Source organism: Elgaria multicarinata, chromosome 1 (genome assembly GCF_023053635.1).
Source record: "Elgaria multicarinata webbii isolate HBS135686 ecotype San Diego chromosome 1, rElgMul1.1.pri, whole genome shotgun sequence".
NCBI classification, from domain to species: domain Eukaryota; kingdom Metazoa; phylum Chordata; class Lepidosauria; order Squamata; family Anguidae; genus Elgaria; species Elgaria multicarinata.
Genome location: NC_086171.1, coordinates 172,630,540 through 172,657,680, shown reverse-complemented (window position 1 = coordinate 172,657,680; position 27,141 = coordinate 172,630,540). Strand labels below are relative to the sequence as shown.

General features: G+C 44.4%; 1 protein-coding gene across 1 annotated transcript in view; it reads left to right on the top strand.

Moving 5' to 3' along the window:
• Positions 1-455: 455 nt before the first annotated feature.
• The window catches only part of INKA2 (inka box actin regulator 2), a 33,148-nt gene continuing 6,462 nt past the window's right edge, over positions 456-27,141 (top strand). The window contains exon 1 of the mRNA XM_063119526.1: positions 456-528. Coding sequence (XP_062975596.1) covers positions 460-528 — 69 coding nt within the window. The 5' untranslated portion in view covers positions 456-459. The remainder of the gene's footprint in view (positions 529-27,141) is intronic.

Genomic DNA, 27,141 nt, shown 5'->3' with positions numbered 1-27,141 from the left:
AGCGTTTGCATTGGAAAACCAACCAACCAACCACAGTCGTACGCGGGGCGGACCAGCGCGCCACGCCGGCGATAAGCCCACCGGACCGTTTTCAGCTTGCGGTGTCTTGGGGAGCGTTTGCAGCCAGGGCTTGCCTAGTCGCGCGCGATTGCCTTGCAAGCCCGCAGATTTGTGCGCGCCTCGCCTTTTTTCTATTTCTTTCTTTAAAAAGAGCAGGTTTCTTTGCTTTTGTCGTTGCCGTCTTTGCAAGGGAGAAAACTTTTCACCCTCTTCTATTGGAGAGAGAGCGAGAGCGAGAGCGCTCGCCCGGAGCCGAACGGGCTTTTAAAGGGGCTCGTTGGATTAGCCGGGAGAGCGTGCAAGGAAGTCTTCGAAGGAGGCAAAGAGGCCGCCTCTCCCGACCTGTATGGTGGAAGGGGAAGAGCCGTTGCGGCTGAATCGTTTGGGAGCCGCTGCCGCATGGACTTGCAAGTGAGGATGGAAAAGAAAAGCATGGATCATTACCTCCGCCGTCTGAAGCAGGAGTTGGTAAGAGCTGCCTGGGCAAAGGGGGACCGAATACGAAGGAATTGCTGATCAAAACGTTGCAAACTCCGCACACACACGCGCGCCCCTCGCACTTCCCTTCGCCTCGGTTTGCAACTTCCCGGGTGCGTGTGTGTGTGTGTGCGCGTGTCAATGATTCTTTTCTTTCGCACCGTTTATTTCCCGGGCTTTGTTACAAACCTTCCAGGGCCTTTCCTTTATGGCGGGGGTGGCCTCCAATTCCCCCACTGGGGAATTTGTACAAACCCCGTCTGGGATGAACGGGAAATCGGAAGGAAGACGAGGCTCCCAGGTCCTTTCCCTGACCCGCCACCTCTCCCTTCGCAATCCATCGTTGAAACGGGCTCCTTTCAAAATCTCTTTGCGCATCTAGCTTTCCTTCTGACGCGGAACCTTAAATCTGGTTGACACTGATCGGCCTTTCTTTAGCCCGCTTTGGTGTGTGTGTGTGGGGGGGGTGCCTTTTTCTGCTGGCAAACCGAAGAGTTGCGCCTGCATCGCTAGCAAGAGCCCTGAAACCGGCACCGCTCCCCTCCCCCACCCCTTTGCTATTCCTGTAAAGGAATTGCCTTTTGTCTGCCTAAGTGTGACAGCGAAGTGGTGAACTTTGTAATCAGTTCAGACACAGAGTCGGTCACGAGCCCTGAAAGCGTCTGTCTCGGATTATAAACTGGCATCCCATCTCAACCTGTTACGGTCTTCTTTCTACACATTTTTGCACACTTAATAATCGTGTCAGGCAAACAAACAAACAGCAGCAACCTCTCCAATCTGTCATAACCTAGTATCCCCCTCCACTCCCAGCCCAGGCATTTTCTCCTCCAGTAGCCCTGATCTGAATCCCATTTTTTTCCCTTTCCTTTTTTCAGAGCACAGATGTGGCAGCATAATCTCTCCAGGCATTCTGTTTGCCAGCCACTTCATTTAATTATAGGGGTGCCTACAAATCTTCTCTAGGCACTTTTGAGACAGTTGCAGACCACAAGGGATGATTTCCCATTAGCTGTCTCTCATAAGCTTCCTTTTTTTGGTTTGCAGTTCTACAATTTTGCTAATAGCCCCGTTCAAGCAGTTCCATTCTCATGCAAAATATCCACTTAAGGCCCGATTCTGGAAGACGCAAAACATCCCTTACTTGTTCAGTGTCCTGCAAAGAAGTGCTAAACCTCACTGAGCATTTGAGCCTCAACATATTTGAAATTTTATTACCCTACACAGCAGCCACTTGAGATGGCCTTTATTACTATTCCCCTTTTACAGATGAACAACCAAGGTTCACTTTTAATACACAGGATTTGAACCTAGCTCTCCCAAGCCATAGACTGGACAGCATTGGTTCTTCACCAGCAAATTCCTCCACTGCTTACTCTGAAATATTTGTACTGAATTACTCTAGAATAAAGGAAAAACAAGAATCCTGGTAACATTCCATGAAAGGGGCATGCGGAAGAGATGATGTGGGCTTTACCATGTACACTGCCTTCTACCTTGCCAGTGTAGACCCACCATTATGCCTTGCAGTGCTTCCTGGCTTCTCCTGAATCTCTTCTAGTTCCTACCTGTCTTGTCACTGCCTGTTCCATCGATACACATTCAGACAGATTTATGGTGCTGGAGGGAGGCCAGTCAGCAAGAATTTTCTCCGCCCAGACTTTCCCCTGAAGGGCTTAGCCACACCACTTTGCAAAGTCCTACATGTTGTATTTGGAAGTGCAACCCTCACGTTATTTCTAGAACCTTTCTGATGTACTCGTTTTCCCAAGAGCTTTCACAGCAACCCTGTGAGGTAGATCACCCACCAGCTTATTACATCTACAGCAACCTTCCCCCAACCTGGCAGCCTCCAGATGGGTTATGGGAGTTGCAGTCCAACACATCTGGGGCCAGGTTGGGGAGGCTGAACTACAGACTGATAACCTCAAACCACCCAGTGAGGTAATGGGGTGAGCTGGAGGTTAAGTTCATAATCCATAAATTACTAGACTGCACTGCCTAAAAGTAAAAGAGGATCCGGGTTGTTACTTCCACTCCCCTGGAAGCCGATGCCCCTTTGGGCAGAGGCAGACGAGGGTCATGTTAGCTCTGAACGTTGACATTCTATCTTTTCTCCCCACACCTCTGTTCAGACACTAAGTGTTGCGAGTTGTGACATGCATGGACTTGCCCACCAGCAGACAGATCTTTCTGATGCCCTAGTTTTTGTTCTAATGGATTAGTAATGAAGAACCGGGATGCCTTTAAATAAAACATTTGAACTGTTCCGTAAAGAGCCCAAAAGACTAAAAAAAGAAGGCAAGGAAGAGAAATACACATCACATGTGAATAAATAATAGCATCTGTGGGGTGGTGGGGGGTTTTAAAGGAAAGGTCATGCAAGAGTCAAAATGGTAGGAAGAGCTTTGGAATACAAAAGGCTTCTTTACATCCAAAAGATGACTACCGCCACAGAACAAAATCCATACAGGGCCAGCCGAAACTGGAATTCATCATGTGCTCCAGTATCTAATAAGACTGTGATTTGCCAAGGATTGAATCATAACCGGAACCTTAAAAGTAGACCTCTTTGAAAGCAGCCATGGTACTCGCATGTCACCCACCCATCCACCCACCCACAGATTGCGTTGGTGCTTTTGTGCAGGCGTGGTCTTGCTAAATGCCCAGTCCTATCATGCTTACTCAGATGTAAGCCTCATTGAGTTGAATGGGACTGGCTCCCAAGTAATTATTATTATTAATATTTATTTATATAGCACCTTCAATTTTCATGGTGCTGTACAGTAAGCAAGTGCAGCAGGGGTGGGCAACCTTGGGAGGTTGGGGGGGCATTTTTGCCCCACCCCATGGGCGGGGACAGAATGATGTCAGAGGGAATGGCCCCACCCACTGAGGTCATTTGGCCCATAAAGAACTGGGGGGGGGGCATCTGACACACACACACCAAAAAAACCCCTAGTTCCCCAGCTCTGCAATTCTGCCCATTTTAGCTGTTTTGCCTAAGGGTTTTTGTATCTATGTAGGGTGTCTTGATGGCATATGTTTTGTGATGGTGGGGTATCTTGTGTTTCCCCAGCATAAGAGGGCTTCTGGTAACCCCAATCCCCCCCCCAACAGGCATAGCTTCAGTATAGGGTTGTACTTTTAAGCGGACACTAAAATCAGGATTTCTCAATATGTATGAACTTTGGGTAGCGCCTCAGAACTGTTTATATTTTATTTATTCAGATTTTAAAACTTCTCTATGTATTTGGCTCATGGCAGATAACAGCCATCCCAAAGCATAAATAATGCAAAATATGCAGACTCCTAAAACAAACAGCCAAAATGTTTGGAAGACTTGCAGATCATAAAATAATCCCATATTTATATCTAATCACAAAATACCTACTTCAGTGAAACGAAACTTACGCTATATAAAAGAAAAGTCTTAACAACATGCTGTGCAGGTGAAGGGCCTTATGAAATTTCAAATTTCAAGTGTGGATGTGACTTTTTCTGGACCAACAGCTAGCACTAGGAGTAACCCCATTTATGTCAGCCAAATAAAAGACAACTGAATGTTAGGATTTATTTATTTAAAATATTTCTTGGACTCCTTTCAGGGCCAGAGCCCTCCCAAGACAGTGTACAACAATAGAGCACATCATAAAAAACAATGCAGTATTAAAAATGGTAAAACACAATAAAAGCAGTAAAATCACAATTAAAACAGTAAAATCACAATAAAAACACAATGGCAGCAAACTTTCTAAAAAACAACAAACACCATCATAAAATAAAACTTAGAATAGACAACTGCAGCCACCCCACAGTCCGTAGCATAATCAGAGAAAGGCCAGAATAAAGTATGTTTTCAGGGCTTTCTTAAAAGCCTGCGATGATGGGGCCTGGCGGACCTCCAATTGCGATGTATTCCACAGGTGTGGGACGCATAGCGTAAGAACATAAGAAGAGCCCTGCTGGATCAGACCGGAGGTCCATCTAGTCCAGCACTCTTTTCAAACAGTGGCCAACCAGCTCTCAGCCAGAGACCAACAAAGTAAGACATGGTACAATAGCACCTTCTCATCCATGTTCCCCAGCAATTGTTGTACATAGGCTTACTGCCTCTGCTTCTGGAGGTAGCGCATAGCTTTCAGGACTAGTAGCCAATGATAGCCTTCTCCAGGAATTTATGTAATGCCCTTTTAAAGCCATCCAAATTGGTAGCCATCACTACAGCTTGTGGTAGTATATTCCATAGTTTAGCTATGTGCTGTGCGTCCTGAATCTCCCACCAATCAGCTTCATGGGATGACCCTGGGTTCTACTATGGGAGAAAAATGTCTCTCTATCCACATTCACCATGCATAATTTCGTACATCTCTATCATGTCTCCCATTAGCCTCCTTTTTTCCAAGCTAAACAATCCCAGTTGATGTAACCTCCCCTCATAGAGACTACTACGGAAAAGGCCCTCTCTCATGTGGGATCCCACATAAGTGCTCTCACAAGTGGGCAAATGAGAAGGCCCTCTCTTGCTGAACTTAAAGGGCAGGCAGGGTGATAAGCATGAAGGCAGCCTTTAACTAATTTTGTCCCAAACCATTTAAGCGTTTGAAGGTCAAAACCAGTCCTTTAAATTGGGCTTGGAAACATGCTGGTATCCAGGGCAATTGGTGCAGTGTGGGCGTTATATGATTGATTCGCCTCAGCCCCACCAACACTTGGGCAGCCACATTCTGCGCCAGCTGAAGTTTCTAGACTTTCTGTCTTTAAAGGCAGCCCCAGACACAGCACATTACAGTAGTCCAGCCTGGACATCACTAGTGCATGAATAACTAAGAGAAAGTTCATCCTCTCCAGAATGGGACAGCAGCTGGTTTACCAGCCTAAGCTGGTAAAACACACTCCTGGACACTGTGGCCACCTGGTCTTTCCCATTTAGTGCGGAGTCTAAGAGGACTCTCAGACTACACCCTTGGACTTTTAGGGGGAGTACATCCCCATCTAAGACCAGTTGTAAACCTCTATCCGGAGTAGTTGGTTTCCCCACCCAAGCTTGTTCACCCTCATCCACCCTAAAACAGCCTCCAGGCACTGGTTCAAGTGTTAGACAGTACTCTTGCAAGGAGCTAGATATTGGCATTGCAAAGAGCTAATAGCATGCGAATAAATTGTTACTGAAGCTATTAATGAGTTTTATGCTGTAGGTCACTTACTCCAGTTCCATTGATTTTTGTAAAACTGCCTTAGAGTAAATAGTTTGTGAAGTGTTGCCAAAAGCCAGTATAAACATCCAATGGTCACCACTGATTTAAATAGACTCAGGAGCAGGCACAAAGGTTCTGCATTACACATAAGATGTGAAGGACAAGAATCAAGTCTACTGTGGGCATCTAAGCATGAAATAATGGGAAGGGGAGAGGAGCTCCCAGTTGCTTTAGACTTGCCAGCACAGGATTAAATTGATGTTGAAAGAGTGCACATTTCTATTTAATGTGTCTTCTGATTTGTTAGACACATCACACTGTCGCCACACTTTCAAAATGTCTTCTGCAATCATGTTGATGGGTAGAAATGTGCTTCTTTAAACAGAAATCTGACATTTTCATAGTTTTATTTATGATCTGTTGGTGTTCCCAGAATTTTCTCCTAGAGGCACACAGCTAGATGTGGTACAGAAATCGTGCAAGTGGTACTAATTCAAAGATCTCCCCCAGCCCCTGATGTTTGCACTATAAACACCATGGTCTTTTGCCATCTAATGTGCAGCCCAAGCCTATGCATTTTACTCAGAAGTAAGTTCCAATGAGTTTGAAGAGACTTATGCCCAAATAAGTGTACATAGGATTGCAGCCAAGAGAACTGAAGTTCACCAATATGTTTACATTGTGCCTGATGTGTGATACCTAGAAAAACCTGAACAACACAGGTCACCCTATATATAGCCTTGGTGCATCCAACTATCATTGATGTGTCATCTTCAATAAACAGTAAAGTGACTGAGAAAAGACCAAAAAAACACCCATTTTCTCTAATCAATATTGTTAAATGCAGATGCCTAATGCTAGTGCATAGATTTTATATGTTGGTTTCTAAATAAAAGTGCCCTGACTTCCAGAAGTGCTGAGTTCCAGTATAGAAGTCAAAGGGAGATGAAAGTGCTTAGCAGTTTCATAATTTTTGTAATTTCTATGAAGGGTAAAACTATATATCGTAGCAAATGTGTATTTCCAAATCTGCATGTACCACATATGTTAGGATGGGTGAAACGCTTACAGGATAGAATTTGTGGGAAGGCTTAAGCACCCGTCCCATGCCTGCCCTTTCTCCCTTGCACCCCCCTCCCCAAAAAACTGGGAGGAATGATTTAAAATTGCATAGAGGGGTAGCATTTACAAAGGAGAACTGGTGGGCTGGGAAGGATTTCCATGATAAGGTGTGGTTGTTCCTGAAGATACTGGAATAATATTTCCAGAAATTATTTTTAAGTGATTTCGGGGGTACTTTGCCCATTACCGTTTTATGTGTACACATAGGTCTTTTTTATGTAGTTACCTAGAAATGTAATATATGGATGAGGCAAACACCTGTTTGGGAACCAATTATACAGTCATCCTTGTCAGAAAGCCATAGTTGGCAAGTGCTCCCTGTTGAGTATACACTCCATAGCAACCCCCAGTGTGGTGCCTCATAATGTGCTGGCGCATACGTTACCTTTTGTCTGTATGAAGAGATCACAAGGTTACATCTAGGCAACTAATGCACTGTAAAGGGGAATCTGCCAAAATAGAACAGCATCTCACTTTAGCATAACTTGGAGAACAGATGACAGCTACCCAGAGCAGCTATATACAGACTCCTGGAGTGCATCCCTGAGCAACTGCAATCAGCATGACAGCCTTCCCCATCCTGGTGCAGGCTAGAGGGTTATGGGAGCTGTAGTCCCACAGATCTGGAAAATTGGGGAAGGCTGGTTTGCCATTGATCATAAGAACATAAGAAGAGCCCTGCTGGATCAGACCAAGGCTCCATCTAGTCCAGCACTCTGTTCACACAGTGGCCAGCCAGCCGTTGGCCAGGAATGAACTAGCAGGACATGGTGCAACAGCACCCTCCCTCCTATGGGTTCTATGTTTATGTGCCTGTGGCCTGCTTTCAAATATCTATCGATTTATCTATCTATCTGAGAGACAGTTTGTGTGTATGTTACTATCTATATATGTTTCTACACGCACATGCACACATATAAATACATATAATGCTTTCAAATGTATATTTTTAAGGACTTTGGAATGCAATAACTTAATGAAAATAAGTAGCTTTTTTAGAAAAATGGAACTGAGGCTGCCATCTAGAACTTACTCTAGAATCGCATAGATTTCAATAGACTTTAAGTGAGATTCAGAAGTTGCTTATTTATTTATTTAAGCATTTTTTTATCCCGCCGTTCAATGAAAAATCGGTTTCGGTCTTAGCCTGACTTTTCTCATCATTGGTAGTAGGAAAATGTGCACCCATTTGAAAAAAAAAAAGGCAAATGTGGTCCATATAACTCTCTGCCAACACCGCACCCAACAACCTCGTAGCCTTGGCCCCATTGCATGGGAGAGTGTAGGCGTGGAAGTCTGATATTGTTCCGACTATGTAGCTTAGATTCATATCTGTGTGCATTCATTTCAGCGCTGGCATGCAGAAGTACTCAAGTGCAGCACATGCAGCCTTCCAGGGCTAGACAGGGCTAGGCAGGCAGGGCTAGACAAGCAGCACAGAGATGCACTGATAAGCAAAGCTCCGCTACCTGGGCTATGGGGTTTGTTTGTTTGTTGTCTTGTTATAAAACCATTAAATGCACTAAGAACTGCCGGGGGGGTGGAGGGGGCGGAATGGCAAGCTTACATGAACTTGCAATCCAGGATCATTTCATTCAGGGGGAGTTTTATCACTGTTTTTAATTAGAGGTGTTTACCCATCACAAGATTAGATTCAGACCCGGATTTGGTGCTTTGGAAAACAGCCCGATTCTGCTCAGACTTAAGTCGGAGGCCATCTGAACCCGAGTCAAGATTTGAAAATCCAAGACATTGTGCATTTTGAGGGTATCTTTAAAAAAAGGGGCACGTTTATATCTCTATGCTCTTTGTGGAAGATTCTTCTGAAAATCACAGACTGCATATAGCTGGCTCTCTGTAAGGAACCTGCAAAATTTCAGAAGAATAGGTGCAGCGGTTTATGTGGAAGGAGAGTCCTCAAATTTGGGGGCAATACAACGTAAAATATATAAATGCAGCCACTCCGGGGGGCTGTCTTCATGGCGTCAGGCTGGCGCCGCCTCCCTCCTCAAATCCACACTTCCTCTTCCCAGGGTGGCATCGGCTAATCCTGACGCTGAGGAGGGAGCATGGGGTTTCTGGGCAGCCATCCGGGTCCCGGAGCCACCCCGCCCTCTTCCTGGTGGAAGGTGGCCAATTGCTGGTCACTCTCCACCAGGCTCCACCGCCAGATTGGCTGCGGAGCAACATTACATGGCAGAAAACCCCGTGTAGACATTACTCTCTTTGAAAAAATCAGGGTAAATCCCCAACTTTTTCAAAACACAGCATCACAGGGAAGCCCCACGGTGACTGTGAAGCTGCGCTTGCGTCGTCAAACTGATGGGGTGCAGATCCACAGACACTGCAGGGCTTTCACTGCATGTAGACAGCCCCCTAGCACTCTATGGGCAAATCTAGAGTGCAAAATCTAAATGCATGGGAGAAGAGGAATGTTTTTGCTTGGCGCCAAAAAAGTAACAGTGTAGGCACCAGGTGTGCTAAGCTTCCTTGAAGAGGGCATTTCATAAACAGAGCACCATACCCAAGAAGGCCCTCTCTCTTGTAGCCACATGCTGTCTTGTAGCCACAATTTCATGGGAGCACATGGAGGAGGGGCTCTGAAGATGGCCTTAGGTCCTGGCAGGTATAGATGGGAAGAGGCTTTAATTAGAGTTTTATTTTGCAGGATCCATGTCTTCCTTTCTTTTTAATATAGCCCCTGCCATAAGACCTGTAGGAATTGTGAGATGGACAACTTTTCTCACTGGGTCCTGTTAGGGCATGCCTAAAGGATGGGGAAAAACTTGGGTAGACATCTGGCATCCCGGGCAAAAAAATTGGTACGAAGCCATAATGTTTGGGGCATAAGTGGATTGTACTGTCTCTTGGTTTTGTTATTAATTATAATGTTATATTATTAATATATGTCACTCTTCATCTTTTAGCTGGATTTTTGGAATCTGAAGCTGGTTTTTCATCTGATTCCTCTTACAGCATGGCTACATTATCTCTCTGTTTTCTTAGCAAAGTTTTCTTCAATGTGTAGGACGTGTAACACTCATTTGTGCAGGGATACAGGAATTCGAAATCAGGACCTAAATAATTAATTCGCTCTAGAACAAAGTCATTTCAAATCTTTGCTGCTGCTAAAACCTTCTGTCTTCTTTCTAATGAAGTTGTTGTCTTCTCTCCTGATCTGTGTCTCTGGCATATAATGCACTTCAAGGTGTCCGCCTCTGTAGAAGTTCCTAGATTGCACCTTAACTGAAGACCAGCAAGTAGCTTGTTTTCTGTCGTATTCATACACACTCAGACTGAAACACAAAGATTTGACGTATATTAATAATAAGCAAAGTATAAAGAATTTGTTATTCAGGACAAAATTAGTTAGCAGAGCTGTGTTTCAAGTATTTGTGAAAACATGCTTACTTAGTAGTTCTAATATAGCACTTTTCGGTTTTAAAAAGTATATAACTCTGCAGCCGATGCAGATGGGAAACTAGTGCCATTTTATAGGAAATTTCATGAGGAATCAGAAGCACATGTCATATTTACTATAACTGTAACCATAAGAAAGAAAAATGAGAAAAGTCATCTACCTCACAATTCCTGCAGGTCTTATGGCCAGGGACTGAACTATTTCTTTTTTAAACATTTGGGTATAATAAACACATCTGTTCAAAAAAGTGTTGCCAGTGCTCTGGACTTATTGATCCAACTGAGTGCTTAAGGAGACACATCTTCCACATGTACAGTGGCTTTAGAGAGGACCAGAGTCAGCACCTTTCAGGATTTTGCCTTTGATTTAGGATCAGCATTGATTTGAACTCATTTTCTTTGTGATTTCATATACAGCCTAACGGAATGGCGAAATAAATTTGCAAAGACAAGAGAAATAAGTTAACTGGAGACATCCTGCATTCCCCTCCTGATGTGAAATATTTCAAATCAATACTCTCTTCATATAGCCAGGAACTAAAACAGATGAAGTTTCTTTTTTTTTCTTTTTTTTTAAAGCCAAGCAATTTAACTGACAGCTGGAACCGTCTGGACATAATGGGGGTGGGAATTGAATCTGTTGACCCTTTTTCACCACTTTCTTCATTACCAGCCAGGTCATGACTTGAGCTATTATTGCACCAGAACGAAAAGCCGTCTCTTTGTATCCCCAGATAAGAACAGTAAAATCCCAGTGCACAGTTTACGTAGGAGTTCAGTTTTTTGCCTCCAGTTTGCACTGAATAAAATGCTGATTTGCATCTCTCTCTCTCTCTCTCTCTCTCTCTCTCTCACACACACACACACACACACACACGCACACACACATTCTTTTCTGTGTCAACAGGAGCAGAATAAATGTCACATTGCAATGAGGTCTTGTAAGGCTGCCCATTTAAAAAGGAAAATGTTGTTGATGGTTGGCCATAGAAGGGAGGCAAAAGCTTCCTAGAGCCAGAATGAGAGAAACTTAGTTGGAGTTTGTATGATGGGGTGTTTCAATCTTTGACTTGCTGATGGTGATGATGATAATGATGATGATGAATTAAAATGACATCTTACATTGTTAGGGCTTCATGTTAGAGGAATTAATTTGGAATAAAACCCTATCCCAATGCTATCTTAGGTAGCCCTTGGCATAAGGTTATTCTTTTGCCTTGCTTTTTTCTTCATATGTTGAAACATTTGAAATATGGATGCCAGATGCTGCCTAGAGCTGCCAAAAGTTTCCTATTTTCAAATTACGCTGTTTCAGGCAAACCAAACCATAAATTCTGGTTCACACATCTACCTCACTACCTCAACTTTCCCAAAGCTGGTGCCATCAAGATGTTTTGGAAGACAGCTCCCAGAATTCCTCACCATTGTCCATGCTGGCTTGGTCTGATGGATGGAGAAGTCCAAAACTCTGTCGAGCACCAGCTTGGAGACACTTGTGCTAGCTGTCCCTTCCCTTCACCCTCAATGCATCTGCTCACAAGCACTTTTCTCATGCGTGCATTTGCATGCAGAAACAAAGCATCTCAACTAGGAGTGTGCCAATGCACCCAGGAAGCAATTTCCATGAGTGCAATCGCTCATGATCATGGCAATTGCTGTTGAACATATCTGTATGCTCCCAGAACACGTGTTGTGCTTCTCCATTTGATGACATGCCTGCGATGTTTGGGACCAATCCCATGGAGCCAAGCAGCTAGCAAACCACTGCATGTGTGAATGGCCCCAAGCTTACTCCACATGGGCAGTTGCTGTTATTGATCAACATAACTATCTGAACAAAGACTGCCATCGTTTAATCTGACTTATTTGCAATGCATTCAGTATTTTGGAGCATTCCAAAAGCACTCTTTGTCCATGCAGATGAGTGGCTCAGAGGCAGCATCTGTTGGTATATAGTTTCATCACCATGTGCTGAACTGTATGTTAAACATTGCTTGAATAAATACACCCTGAATATAAATATGCTAAAACTGGGCTTCACATGAACTCTCAGACAAAGTCTGTCCAAACGTCTGCATGATCACACCTACCCAAAATAAATATGATCTGGATGAATGGAATACCTTTTCATATTTCGGTAGGGTGCTTTCCCATGGAAGTTGCGCTCAGATTTCTGTCCAGATGGCTTTCATTCAGATAACTTGAATTGCCCAAATAGAAGCCCCAGAAAGTTGTGGTCTTCTCAGCTGGCTCTTTCGTTCATTAGAAAGGAGCACAGCTAGATAGACTGCAAAGCCCACTGGGTGGAAAGCCAGCACATTTTGGCCATTGCATCATATCCCTCCAAATCACTTTTCATTGACAGTATTGCAGTATCCAAACTGGATGTAATAAATGTAAGGCAAGAGATGCTGGGGGCCCTGATAGTATTGCTGCAAATGAATAGTTATGCTGTTATTTGCCAAATTTTGAAAAATCTGGCTCAGTATGTGCTTGGACTTAAATGATGAAGGGTGCAGTTACCAATTTTTTATTTTTTATTTAAATCCAAATAAATGTTAAAAGTTTCAGAAAATGACAGGCACACTGTTGCAGGGAATAGCAGTGCTGCTCTTTGCCAATGTTCCAGTCTGCCAAGATCAGGGGTGCAAAAACACAGGTCCGTGAGCCAAATCTGGCCTGCCTGGGGCCCAGTGCAGCCCTCTGGGGTTCCCCAGAAGGCCATATTTTATTCCCCTTTCCCCCTGACCTCTCAACTTTTGGTAGTGTTCCGGAGTTTGCACTGTCTTTTCCCCAATTTAAATGGTTGAAATCCTTCTCCTAAGATTCATTTGACAGCAGTTTAAGATTTTGAAACTACAATGTGCTGGTATCATGGTCCTTTCCCCTTTCCCTTTGGACATGTCCCCTTTTTGCCCTCTGTCCCACCCTCCCAAATGGCCTCCAAGACCTTCTCCGAAATGGAATTCAGCACTCAGTCTGAAAGAGGTTCAACTCTCCTGGCTGGATTGTGCTCCTGTGCATGGGTTAAACATACAAAATAGTGTGGGTGAAGGAAATTGGGTTGTGCAATACAGGGGCCATAACATCTGAAGCTGCTCACGTTGTACAGGCGATACTTTTTCAGATTTGGCAACAGTAATCTTGAGCGGTCATTGCCTGTTGCACACACGTGTTCATTTTCTTATGTGCCACCATAGTCTCTAACCAAACTGATTGTGCAGGGCTTTGTAGCACTGCAAACTATACTCTGGAAAAGACAAAATAAGCAGCACCCAGAAGCATGACCAACACTAATGCAATATATACGTGTATGTTTTTGCGTGGCTGTTTTTGTGCTGGATAGTCCCCAGGCCCAATAAAACAAAGAAAAAAGTCAGAGGAAAAAAGGGTGGTCACTTTGGATATTAAGATATCAACTTGTGTAGTACCCTAAAAATAAAAATCAGGTTTTCCTTAGGAGTGAAACTGAGAAGATCATAAGCATTTTGCATCGATTCTAGTCTTGGGATGGGCAGACAGTAGGCTGAGATCTAGTGGTAGATCCCTGAGTGATTATTTTGCAGTATCACTCAGGCAAGGATTTCTGTGCCCTACTTGTTTCACAGTAGCAACACCAATAAGTCCTCCCCACCCCTAAATTAGGCTGCTGAAATGAAGAAAGCTCGGAGGTAACCAGGAGTGGACTTTTATGTGAAAAGACTATGAGCACAAATGTGACTTGAGTCACAAATTCCTAGGCTCAGAACGTGCTCAGAGGCATTGCGTGCTTGGATTCTAAGTATACATTTTTTGTTCCTGGCTTTTCTTGGTGGGTCTTGGGATTTTAGTAAAAATAAAATAAAAAATAAAGTCGATCTGACAAGTCTGAAGTCTGGCCAGCCCTGTTCTAGACAATTTCACAATTCTGTTGGCTTGGATAGGATTCGGAAGCAGCTACAATTAGGAAATCAGAGCAGTATGTCATTTTCACTCCCTTCCCCAGATGTTTGAACAGTTATCAAGCTACCAATCTTGAGTCAGACTTTTAAGAGAAAATTTGCCTATCTATCTTCCAGATGCATAATTTGCTGTGTGGTGTCTGAGTCAAGGCAAGATGAAAGGTTCCATCCTCAACCCATTCACTCTAGAATAGCATTGTTCATATCAGTAGAATCAGTGAAGGTTCAGAGGGTTCAGAATACATTGCTCACAGTCATAGGGAGTTAGGAAATCTGGGCAGAAAAGCCAGCTTAGGTCAGAGTTCAAGATGACTGACTTCCATATTCAATTCTGCACCCAAGGATGGGAATCCTTGCCAGAGTCAATGACTTCATCATGTGTCATGTTTTAGCAAGAAATATGTTGATGCTTGCAGTGAATATTCTTAGGTTGAAATGGATTCTTATGTTCTTGTTAAGATGAAGCCATCTTATGGGGAAACTGCTCCTTCTCTGGACAATCCTAGCTATAACATTTCTGATTTTTCTAGCAAATGCTTATATAACTGCTACTATAACTCAAGAGTTCCACAAGCTGACCCTTTTCCACTGTCACCAGTTCTCTTAGAATACTTGAAAAGCTCTTAGTGCCTTAGTATAAGAGGTTTATGTATGATGAACTATTGAACAAGTTGGTTTATTAAAGGATATTTGGCATATAAGGGAATATTTACTTTTGGGGTTTCAAAATTACTGACAATACTTGAGGACTCAAGAGGCACTTTTGCTGATACAAGTCTCTTAATGACTTTTTAATATAAGACCCAACTCCCTAAACTTCCACCTCAGCCATATTCACCCACAACCAGGTCCAGCTCTTGGGTCCAGCCTTCTTCTGACACCAAAGCTTCTCCTGTTGTTCTACCAGCTGCTTGAACAGCTGACCTGAGTTTTAATGCCTCCTTGTGTAACCTTTCTTTGGTAAGATATTAGGGAAGCCACCTGACACAACACTGCCACCTGCTCCTTACTCCTGATCTTCACCAGCTAGATATGGATAAGGAATAATTTAATATTCAGGTTTCGGCTCTCTACCTTCTCCCCAGCCTTTCTCTAGTCTTTCTATATCCACCACACACCAACCAACAGACCTCTATCATTTGGTATAATCTTTTCTCAACTACTGTTTCTTGTGTGTTTACTGGGTATGATCTGAGGGCACATAACACAGCTATTTTGCTGAAGCCAATTAGGTCTGGGTCTGGTGAGTCAGTGGGTGGGAGACTACCTAGCAACCCCACGTATGTCACCTTGAGTTCCATGATGGGATATCAATGTATTACTGGCTGGATTCACCCAACCAACTATGGGTTATTGTGTTGACTGAATGCAGTGCATTTTCCACAGCGGTTAACATGTTGTCTGCACACAGCACATTTTTTGCAGGGTGCCTTGTTAACCACGCAGTGTACTTTATTTTTCTCGAACAATCCACCTTGTTTGAGAAAAAGGAAAACTAAATGGCTTATTGTTGGGTTATTTAGGGTGGTTAACAAACCACTCTGCAGAAATCACATTGCATTCACACAACACGATAACCCATTCTGAGGAAAACGTACTGTGTTCAGACAACACCACAACCCACTGTTCAACAACAACCCAAACTTGGTGAGTTAGCATGTTGTGTGACCCCAGCCACTATAAATAATATTCTAGTTTTGCACTAAAATCAGTGATACAAGACCATAGGACACTCCCATGTAGACATGTCCTAACCTAATGCAATAATAGTGCCAGAAGTAAGAATCCCATGTGGCTCTTAGATAGTAGCATCAGAGTAAATTTGTATAATCAAACATAAAATCCTGTTCATCTAATTTCCAGCTTATAAATGTTGCTGTGAAATTAAAATCTTTGAGGGGAATAAATTGTGTCACCTTTACAGATAAAGAAAACAAATGGCTGTAAGAAAGCCAAAGGCAGCAGCTTTCCAATTTCCTGTCCATAAATTCTGCCGAAATGCCAAGGAGCTGCATTAGGAGGGGCCTATGGAGACATGGGGACACAGGTGCCTGCATGTGCTGAGCCAAGAGTAGCTTTTGCAAATAGTAATGCTTCATAATTTTGATAAGGCGTGAGTGTTATTCTCCTGCCAACATCCACAGACACATTTGAATGTTGTTATAAGCCAACAGGCTCCAGAAAAGATGCTATCACTTTAGTCCCGAGGAGACGGCAGAAAAAAATATCTTTCAGGGACAAAGGTCGTTTATACAAGAATTTTTTTTTTGAACCATGCCTCACATATCATATGTATTATTTATATCTTGCTTTATACACACAAGTTATAAACACTAAAAAAATAAAGAAAATAGTAGCAAGCCTATTATTAACATAGCAAAACCTAGGTTCCTCTCAATCCAACAGTCAATATCAAAGCTTCAGATTTACCTAAAGGGAAGGCATGGTGGGCGAAACCAGCCTAAGCATGTGTGGTCAGTTTCTCATTCTCCCGGGATCTCTCTCCAAAACTAATCAAAGCCTGGTCTTTTATAACCGTCATGCTATCAATGACCTCATCTTTAGCTTTGGACATAAACTCTCAGGCCTACATTTTTCTCAGCATAGCCAGGTCTGCCACTGACACCAGTAACATCCAGATGAAGTGGTCCCTGCTAAGCAGCAGCGTGCTGCTCTCTGTACTTGACCGACCCATTTGTGGCAGCCTTCCTTCATTTCCAAGAATACATTGCACTATTCATAGTTATCTCATCACACACACACACACACACACACACACACAGAACGAACGAACTAGTCACACCTACAAGAGACAATAAATTCTTATCAATTCTACACACTACAATGCGTATCCTTCCACATTTTAAGACACATCCCTTTTGGGTGATGGAAAGGGATGAAAATCCATTGCTTATCATTCTGAATAGAACGTAGAACACTGTCAAGTGCCTAGGAACCACTTTCAGCCCAAGGGCTGGACTGCCACCTGGGAAACCTCTCAGGAGCCATATGTCAGCACTACGTGTGGCCAGAGCCAAAATGGGTGCGGCCACCACCCCTCTCTCAAACACACACATACACCATTTATTTACAGCCACACACATTTGCACACACACCCTTCACACTCATACACCCATATGCACATACACACACGGCCCTCTATAGAGCCAGAGCAGCTCCTCCTTTGCCACTGCTGCAGTGGGAAAAGGGAGCTGCTCCTTCAAGAACCGCCCTTCCAGGGTTCCTGAAGCTCCCAAGGAAGCTAGAGTCTATCTAGTCCTTATTATTGTTCATGGTTGCAGGATAAGGCTGGGATCTAAGTGTAGGGATAAGGTGCACTCTGGACCAACGGTCCAGAAGTCAATTCGGAAAGCTGCAGCTGAAGACAAGGTGAGAAATATGCCGAGCAGAAGTATAGTCAGAGCTGTACTGATAACTCTAGTGGTATGAGTGGAAATGGATAATAGCAGTGCCCCTTCCAGGTTTTAGGGGCTTTCAGGCAATACCCCTCAATAGGCCCTCTCCTTCAGTGAGTCCACCTTCTCACCACCATTGTCACCAGCTGTTATTGCTCCCTATCCTCTTTCTCATCATGGCTACCATTTGCTTACTTGACAGGCAAGTAGGCAGTGAGATCTACTGCTCTTCCTTCTCACTACACCTGTTGTCTGGGCCAGAGTGAGAAGCAGGTGAACAAGCAGGTTGTATGGTCAAAGAGGTGGAGCAACTCCAGAGGGCTGTTGTCAGTGGGCCCCTGCAGTGGTACGGGCCCTCAGCAGGTGCCCAACTTTACCTATCCTTGACCTTGGCCCTGGGTGATGTGCAAGATAGAGATATAATGGGAAAATGGACTGGAGCAAGTGCAGGAGTGTGAAGAGTAACAAGTACTAGCTATAGTCGTAGTATTTTCAAGGTGAAATTAAAGCAGAAAGTTCAAGAAGTAGGCAAGACAAAGTAATCTGATGGCTCTGCAATGGACTGTTGATAGTATTGGTGAATTGTGGGCTGTTATTATTAATTGAGGGTTATTACTAATTGAGGGTCATGCAAGGGTTGTTTAATCTGCACCCACGGGTAGGCTTCCTTGTTCAGAATCCATGCTTGATATGTGGGCATCAAGGGTGAGCCGAGGGAGCCACAAGAGACTCTGGTGCCCTTTTATTCTTGGAACTCTCTTCATGCATATACCATGTGAAGGAGGTTCTGTTACCCATGTGCCTGTCCAGGGAAGGATGCCTTCCACTGTGGGCCTTGCTAGACCTACATTAGAATCTGTGTGGGAGGAGGGGCCAAGCCGCGCTAGAAGTAGCGCGGCCTGTAGGCCTCATCCACATGTGAGATGCGACGGGGCCAAGGGAAGCCCCGTCGCGTCTGCCATTTTTATTCAAGTTAAAGTGGCTGCGTGTGCAGGAGCGCACCAACGGCCAGGGTAAGGTTTTTTTAAAAAAAAAAATAGGGACCCCTGCCCCCGATTCCCCACACACATGACTTCCCCTGGCCTCCGATTCCCCCCCCGTCCCCACCTGCTGTGTCCTGCTGCCACCAATGTCCCCAGCTGCCCTGTCCCGCTGCCACCACTGTCCCCAGCTGGCTTTTCCTGTTGTCGCTATGTCCGGCCTGTGATGCCTGCTGAGCAGGCATCACAGGCCAGACATGGCGACAGGGATCGCCATGTCCTGCAGGCCGGACATGGCGACAACAGGAAAAGCCAGCTGGGGACAGTAGCGGTGGCAGCGGGACAGGGTGGCTGGGGACAGCGGTGGCAGCAGGACACAGTAGGTGGGGACAAGGGGGGGTGAGACATGCACGTGGGGACAGGGAGGAATCGGAGGCCAGGGGATGTCGTGGGGGGGAATCGGGAAGGGGGCAGGGGCGCCGCAGCCTGTCCGCCGCTTTTCCCGGCTACTCGCGCGTAAGTGCAGTAGCCGGGAAAAGCGGCGGAACGGTCCACACGCCCGCGGTCCCGGCCTCAGCCCGACCTGAGGCTGGGACCGCGGGGAAGAACCGCACTACAAGCGGTTCCTGTTAGCGCGGTGCCAGGGCGGCTCAAGTCCTGGCTGAGGCCAGGATCCCCTGTGTGTCATCTGGACGCACAGGGACGAGCACGGGCCTCGCACCGCGCTAACCTATGGTCTAGCAACGGCCTGTGATAACCGTGCTTATTTAGCATTAGATATGTCTTGTTCCTCGGTTATTTCTGGAATGAGCAGAATGTTTCTTGGTGTTTGTTTTCAAATCATCTTCTATGAGTTTCTTTAAAAATGCTATTTTTAAACTCTGTATTAAAAAATAAGAGTGTAACAAGAGTGTAAAGTTACTTTCTCCCTCTACTCTAGAACGTAAGTGATATAAGCCTGATTCTTAGTAGTATTTCTCCCCATCCCCCACCCCCCTGGCCACCCTCCCTTGGTACTTAACTGCACTACTGTCTCATGGGAATGGAACATTTTCCCTGTGATGAGTAAAAAATATCTTCTTTATTTGTACACCCTGCTGCCTTCTGTATGAACAACTGTACGTAATCACACAAGAAAATGGCCCATATATTCTCTTCCTGAGGAGAGGTTGTCTGGATAGTGTTCTAACAAGATGTTAACTCAATTAGCCACTCAGGCAATAGTGTGTAAATGCAGCTATAGTAAAGTGCATTATCCCATTGACCTCCGGTTATCATTTCTGCCTCTGTTGGCAGATTCACAACTGAAAAGCAATCAGGGCCACAAGTTGACAGGGCAAAATGGGAATCATGCGGGTGGGGGTGGAATCAGTTCCTTCATTGTGCAGGGAGCCTCATGAAACACACATGAAGACCTTGCTCTTAAAAAGAAAAAAATGTGCTTTTCAGGGAGAAATGTTCGCTTCATTGCTTTCTCTGGCCGCCCACCGCTTGGATGGTATTAACAGGGCAGGGGGCACAATTGAAATGTTTGTTGAACAGGTTTCTAGAGATTTTTCCATGCACAGCAATGGTGGTGGTGGTGGTGGGGACTTGTGACCCTTCAGATGTTTTGGCCTACAACTCCCATTAGCCCTAGCCAACAGAGGCAATGGTGAGAGATCATGGGAATTGTAGGCCATGGGAATTGCTATCTTCTGATGTAGAGATTTGTTTAGATCTTGAAGCAGGGGAAACTTATTCAGGCTTCCAAGAAAGGACCTCAAGCGATATGGTACCTATGCACGGAGTCCCTGGATTCCCCACCCATTTTGTACAGCAAACACAGGGAGCTCTTGGTTGTACAAGTGCACTATGGGTTACATGCATAAAATAATATCATTGGCTCCATTGAGACAAGATGGAGGAGCTTCCGGTGGGGGGATTTGCACCTATGCAGGAGTTCAGTCCCCTTTAAGGAAGAGGTTTGGCTTATACTTTTAAATCCAAGTTTGACTGTGAAGTCCCACGTGACATCTATGTCAGCTTTATGGTGCAATCCTATGCACGTTTAGTCAGAAAAAAAGTCCTACATACTCGCTGGAGAATGTTGGGAGTTGTAGGGCTTTTTTAGCATCTAAATATGCATAAGATTGCGCCCTTAGGAACTTTGGAAGCATCCTTGTGCCAGGTCATTCCATTACCATCTAGCCCAATATTATCTTCTGTGATTAGACAAGACAAAATCTTCCAGTTCCGCCCTAGAGAAGGTTCAGCAGACCTGGATATTTCATCCAAATTTCCCTCTAGACCTTTTGTTCCCCTTCCAAAGTCTGTTCTGGATTATGGAAGCATTGGTTCTACTCTGGTGGCATCTTTGATTTCTGTGACTCAGCAGGCCTCATGGTGTATGGACAAATGTGGTGTGATTCTTGAATGTTTTTGCATATGTGCCGTGTGGTCCACCACATCACAGAAGCCTCTGGCCTTAGCTAGACCTACCTGAAAGTCCGGGGGAAAGGTGAATACACGTAAGGCACAACGACCTCAGGAAGAGAGGTGTCACACCTGCCATTTTTTAATTTTCTTAAAGGGAGAGGAGCGCATGAGCGGATTGTAAGCCTATGCGGCAGGGTCTTGCTATTTACTGTTTTACTCTGTACAGCACCATGTACACTGATGGTGCTATATAAATAAATAATAATAATAATAATAATAATAATAATAATAATAAAGGTAAGTGGTTTTTTAAATTTAATTTAATTTCCCCGCTCCCCGCCACCACCCTAACCCAGATGGGCGCAGCTCCCAGCTCTGCACGAGTAATCCCACGGAAACAGGCCACACGTTCCGCGGTCTTGGGCTTAGCTCGAGACTGCGGAAAAAGCAGGCCCAAAGTGTAGGGCTGTATCCCGGGGCAAGGGAGGGATGATCTCTCCCTGATCCCGGGATCCCCTGTGCATCATGTGGATGCACAGGGACGATCCCAGGGTTTGCCCCGGGATATAGCCTGGTCTAGCTAAAGCCTCTGTATCCACAACATATTTCTGTAAGCACCTCAGTCTGTAAGTCCCCAGAATTCACACTGAATTCCCTTTTGGTGGCTCTACAAGAAGCTGGACAGGAGCCAAGAAAAAAATGGGAGGGAGACAGCAGGGGAAAACCCCAAAACAACCCAATGACTACACAGTGGTCATGATATGTGGACTAACAACCATAAAACAGCCCATGGATTCTGAATGGTTTGTTAACCAGGCCAACAACCCGGCCTCGCCGGGTTCAGACAACATGACAAACTGGGTTATGGAAGAGATGCCCAGCAGATGCTGCAAACTAGGGCAGCTTTTTTAAGCCACCATGGCTGATAATGATTGTGCAAACCAGATCACTCTTTGGATGGGGTGGGGATGGAAAACTGGAGAGGGAGGGGATGCAGGACCCTGGTTGGTTGTAACCCTGAGCAAGAGAATATTTTTGTAGCCTCACTTCTACACCCGTACCTCTGTGAAAGAACCCTGTACAAAGAAAAACAGAAGCAGCAGCAGAAGCTGATATTTGAACTGGATCTGGAGATTACAAAAAAGAAACTAGACGAGTGGAGAGTTATTGCTTAGTTGCATATATTTAGGAGCATTTGTATCAGAAATTGGGAAGGGCTGATATATCTGTATATTTAGGCCACAGCTAGACCTAAGGTTTATCCTGGGATCATCCAGGGTTCGCCCCTGCCTGAGCACTGTGTGTCACCTGTGTGTCACCTAGATGAACAGGTTTGACCCCTGGACGATCCAAGGATAAACCTTAGGTCTAGCTATGGCCTTAGTCAGATCAGGTCTGGATATGGCCAGGAGGAAAGCTGAGTCAGCTACTCTGGCTACTCCATTCCTACCTAGGTCATGGAACTGCGGTTTGTAGCTTATCCATGTGGCGCCTACCTTAAAATACCTTTGACTTATATGACTAAAAGGTAAAAGCTTTTGTGGATTACCCTGCAGGGAAATGGGATTAGCACCCTTTGGATAAATTCCCTTTGGTCTGTTACAAAGCTATAGGAAATTACCCAAGACACCCTTAGTCTGAAACTTGTTGTTAGGTCTGAATAACTCAGTACTAATATATGAGAGAAGTAGCTTCCTTATGCTTCTTCTTTTTTTACACTCCACAAATCATGCAATGTAACTTCTCAACACATCCAGGTTAAGAGAACTATTGAACTATAAATTCACCTACCAGCATCAGACACTTTTTATGAGGTGGTAGTCTTGCTACAGGGAAAATAGCATTGCTGCAGGGCGATAGAATCAATGAATTTTTAAACAATTTTAAACAGAAGGAATCACAGGATATATGCATTTCAGAAGGGGTGAGTAAAAGTGCAGTATCTTTACCAAAACTTTTTTTTAAAGAACGTTAAAATTTAAATAAATCGTTGCAATATTTTTGTGGATTCATTGGTTTGTTTAATTGATCAATTACGAATCTTTTGATTGACAAGAAGTTGCCCCAATAATCACACAGCAGATTTTTTTTTTTTTAAAAAATCCTTGTATAACTTGTACTACAAGTAGTTGTAACACTTGTAGAAGGCAGTACAGCAATGGTGGTGGACCTTTCTGCTGCAACACTGGGGTTGTTTCCAGCGGTGCGCTTCTCTATCCATCACCACCTGCAGAGAGGGAGGTCCACAGTAAACTGTGGTCGCCCAGATGTCCTCCCTTTGCGTTTAGGATTTCTCACCTGACACATGATACACCAGCTCACAACGCCACATGAAAACAACCACAAGTAATAAGTAACGGTAGCACCATCACACTAAAGGCATTCTCTGAAATGCACATTCAATTATGTGTATTTCCTCTCCTATTTATTCAGGAATTCTGCATGTTCCTCCAGGGGAAATGCTGTTTTCTGTTTGGTCCAACTGCAAATAGAATTAAAATGCCGGACTTCCTCGCTTTGCTCCTCTGCTGAACACTAGAGCATGTGACAAGTCATTTCTCTGTATATGGAGAATAACTGGCCTTTTAATACAAAATTGCTGCATTGCCCTAGGATGTCAGAACAAAATTTTGAGCTTTAGTGTGTCTACTCTGACCTATTGGGGACCTGACTTCACGTCTGATTTGGAGAAGACTTCAGCCTCTTCGTGCCCTGCCATAGACCCTGATTTTTCAGTATCACAGGATTTAGCTTACTCCCTTGTTACGGGGTGTGAGGGACCTTCATGCTCACACCTACTTTTCATTGTCCATATTAGCTGCAGGATAAAAACTGCCTGTATTTTAGCATATCGACACATTTCACACCAATTCAAAAAGAATTGGCTAGAATGGATGGTGGAGCTTCCTTATGGTAGATAAGTGGGATTATAAATGTCTAGATTCACACAACACTCTAACCCATCATGGAATATTGCGTTGCTGAACACAGCACATTTTCCACAGAGTGGCTTGTTAACCAGGGGGCTTAGCTAGACATACCTGTTATTGCACGACGGAGGGGTGAAGATCTTGCGATGTTTTTATCATGCGATCCCCCCTCTGTTTACACATGGCGTGTGACGACCTTAGAGGGAGAGGCGACCTTAGAGGCGTCGCTCCTGCCGGTTTTTATTTCTTAAAGGAGAAAATGCGCACGAGCGCTCATGCGCAAAAGGTAAGAAAAAAAATCCCCTCTCACCCCACCTCACCCCCCGATGGGAGCAGTGCTCCTGAGGAGCTCTGCGCCCCGTGCGCAGGTCCCGGCTCCTCATGAGGAACCGGGACAAACAGCGATGCCCAGCCATACATTCCGCAGTCTCGGGCTCAGCCCGGGACCGTGGAAAAACCGGGCTCAAAGGGTAGGGCGAGATCCTGGGGCAAGGGAGGGATCATCCCTCCCTGATCCCAGGATTCCCTGTACATCATATAAATGCACAGGGACGATCCCAAGGATCGCCCCGGGATTTCGCCCTGTCTAGCTATGGCTCTGTGGATTATTTTTCTCAAACAAGCCAGCTTGATACCCCATGGCTTGTTGTGGGGTTGTTAGCAAACCACACTGCATGGTTAATGAGCAACCCTGCAGAAAACACACTGCATTCAGACAGCTCGATAACCCACCCTGTGCAAAAAAGCACTGTGTACAAACAACGAGATAACCCACCCTGCCGAAAACGTGCTGCGTTCAGACAACATGATAACCCACAGTTCAACAGCAACACACACTGGATGTGTTAGCATGTTGTGAGAACCCAGCCAGTATGTATCTATCACATCTATAGCCATCCAAGGGGCTCTGGATGGCCTAAATGCAAAATTTCCTGTTTTATTCTTATACCAACTCAGTAGCTTAGTTCAGACATCAAAACATGACTTGGCCACGAGGGCCCTACCTCAGACTGATATACTCTCTCCAGTGCACTAAACAACCACCACTGTTGTTATTAAATATTATTATTAACCACTAATGAACTGAGAGGGCGCTTGTCCTCAGGGGACCACACTTATCTCTCTTGCCTTTTTGAAACAAAGGTGCTTGCACAAACAAACATCCCCAGCTGGTTGTTCATCTTGTTGGGTGTTATTTTATTTTATTTACTGTATTTCTTTGATTCTAAGACACACTTTCCCCCCCCATATAAACATCTCTAAAAACGGGGTGTGTCTTAGAATCGCAGGTCATTTATTATTTCTTAGAATCAAAGCTTTTTGTCTGTTGGTGGTACTGAAATTAGTGTGCGTCTTACAATCGATGGCGTCTTAGAATCGAAGAAATACAGTAAATCTTCTAAAAAATGCAGCATGCATATTTCTTCACTGGAAGATTTGCTTGAATACAAACACCTGGATTCATTATCTTATCCATCTACTTCTCCCTCCCCCTCCAGAAAAGACCCAGTGGTATTGATGTCATTCCTATAAAAATCCCTTTGTGTTGACTTTTGCATCCTCTTCCAATAGTCCAGATATTGTTCATTGAGAGTTCTGTTTCCTCTTCTTCGTTTTTAAGGGCTTGCTATGGCAATCTGCACTTTCCTGTTCCCAGGGTTTCACTGAACAATAACTTCCTCTTGCAACACCTCTTTCATCCAAGGGCTGCACATCTGTCTTCCTTCCAATTATGAGAAGCTTCTTCTGACCTCTTATTCAGCTGGGCTGTGTTGTCATTCTTTTCACCAGTCTGAACCAAAATATGACTTCAGTTCTAGGTAGCACAGATGTGATGGCAAGCTGGAAACAAATTGAAGTTTGACTCAAGGGGATTGGATGATGCTGAATTCCAGGGAAACGCTGCAAACTCAGGCTCTTACAAAAATAAGAGCGGAGGGCGGAGAGATAAGATACATTAGATGAATTCTTTTATATCATTTCCAAAGTCTGGAAATGTTTTGTTAAGATGGGAAAAGAAGAATGAACACAGATGCTACTTCTCATCCAAGACATTAGCTTCTGTTATGTTTGTGAATTCAGAGTGGGAATTCAGAGTGGGCATTTAATATATTCATGATAAAATCCTATATCCACTTACCTGGCAGTAAGCCCCATCGAATCAATAGGACTTACTTCTACATAGACATGTATAGGATTTAACCTCCCTAGAGAGGTTCCCCTGGAACCTAAGTTATACTCTTTTCAACGTCAGGGGAAAACCTTCTTATTCTCCCAGTATTTTAACAGTTTATTATCTTAATCTTTTAACTTTGCTGTTTTAAATCTGTATTTTAAACCTGTAAAAACCTCTGCATTGCTGCTCGGTTTTACCCTGGTTGTGCTTTTATATTGTGTTTTTATACTGCTGTTTGTTTTATACTTTGATTCGTATTTGATGGCTTTAACTTTTGTGAACCAGAGAGCTTCAGCTACTAGGCAGTATAGAAATGCAGTAAATAAATAAATAAAATAAACTGTTAAGTGTATATACGCTTGCTCAAAGTAGGTCCCTGAAATGCCCACTTTTTTGGCGCCTGTGCAAAAGACTGTGAAAATGTTTGGGGATGAAATGCATCCCAGGGTAAGCAGTGAGAGGAGTGAGAAGAAGGACCCTCTGCATGCCTTGCCCTCTCCTCTATGAGGTGGTGCAGATTGGGTCCATGGGGAAAGGTGTGTGAATGGGTAGTGGGAACTGCAGTGAGATGGAGTTGATGAGCTCGCTCCAAGAAGGATGAGTTCTCTCAAAACGAGGAAATGCATCCCCGCCAAAGAGGACAGTGGTTTGCAAATACTAATGTACAGATGTGAATTTAGACATAATTACGCTCAGGCCTGGCCCAAGGCAGGTGGCTGTCTGAAGTAGGGACTGCTGTCACCACCTCCTTCCCTCCCAATCTGTCCGCCTGCCAGCTAGTTTACTTTTCTTGGTGCGGGTATGCGAGCCTCCCTCGTCAGCACGCTGCCCTTCAGGCATTTCCGCCTTCAAGAGCCACACGTCGCGGAAAGTAGCGTGTCCACCCCCAGGAGCCATGCATCTGGCAAAGTAGTGTGAGAGGTCCTGGAAGTTCTGGGACTTTTCTGATACTTTTCCTGACCTTGCGCAGGCACCGTGCAGCTTTTCAGGGCGGAAACACCTT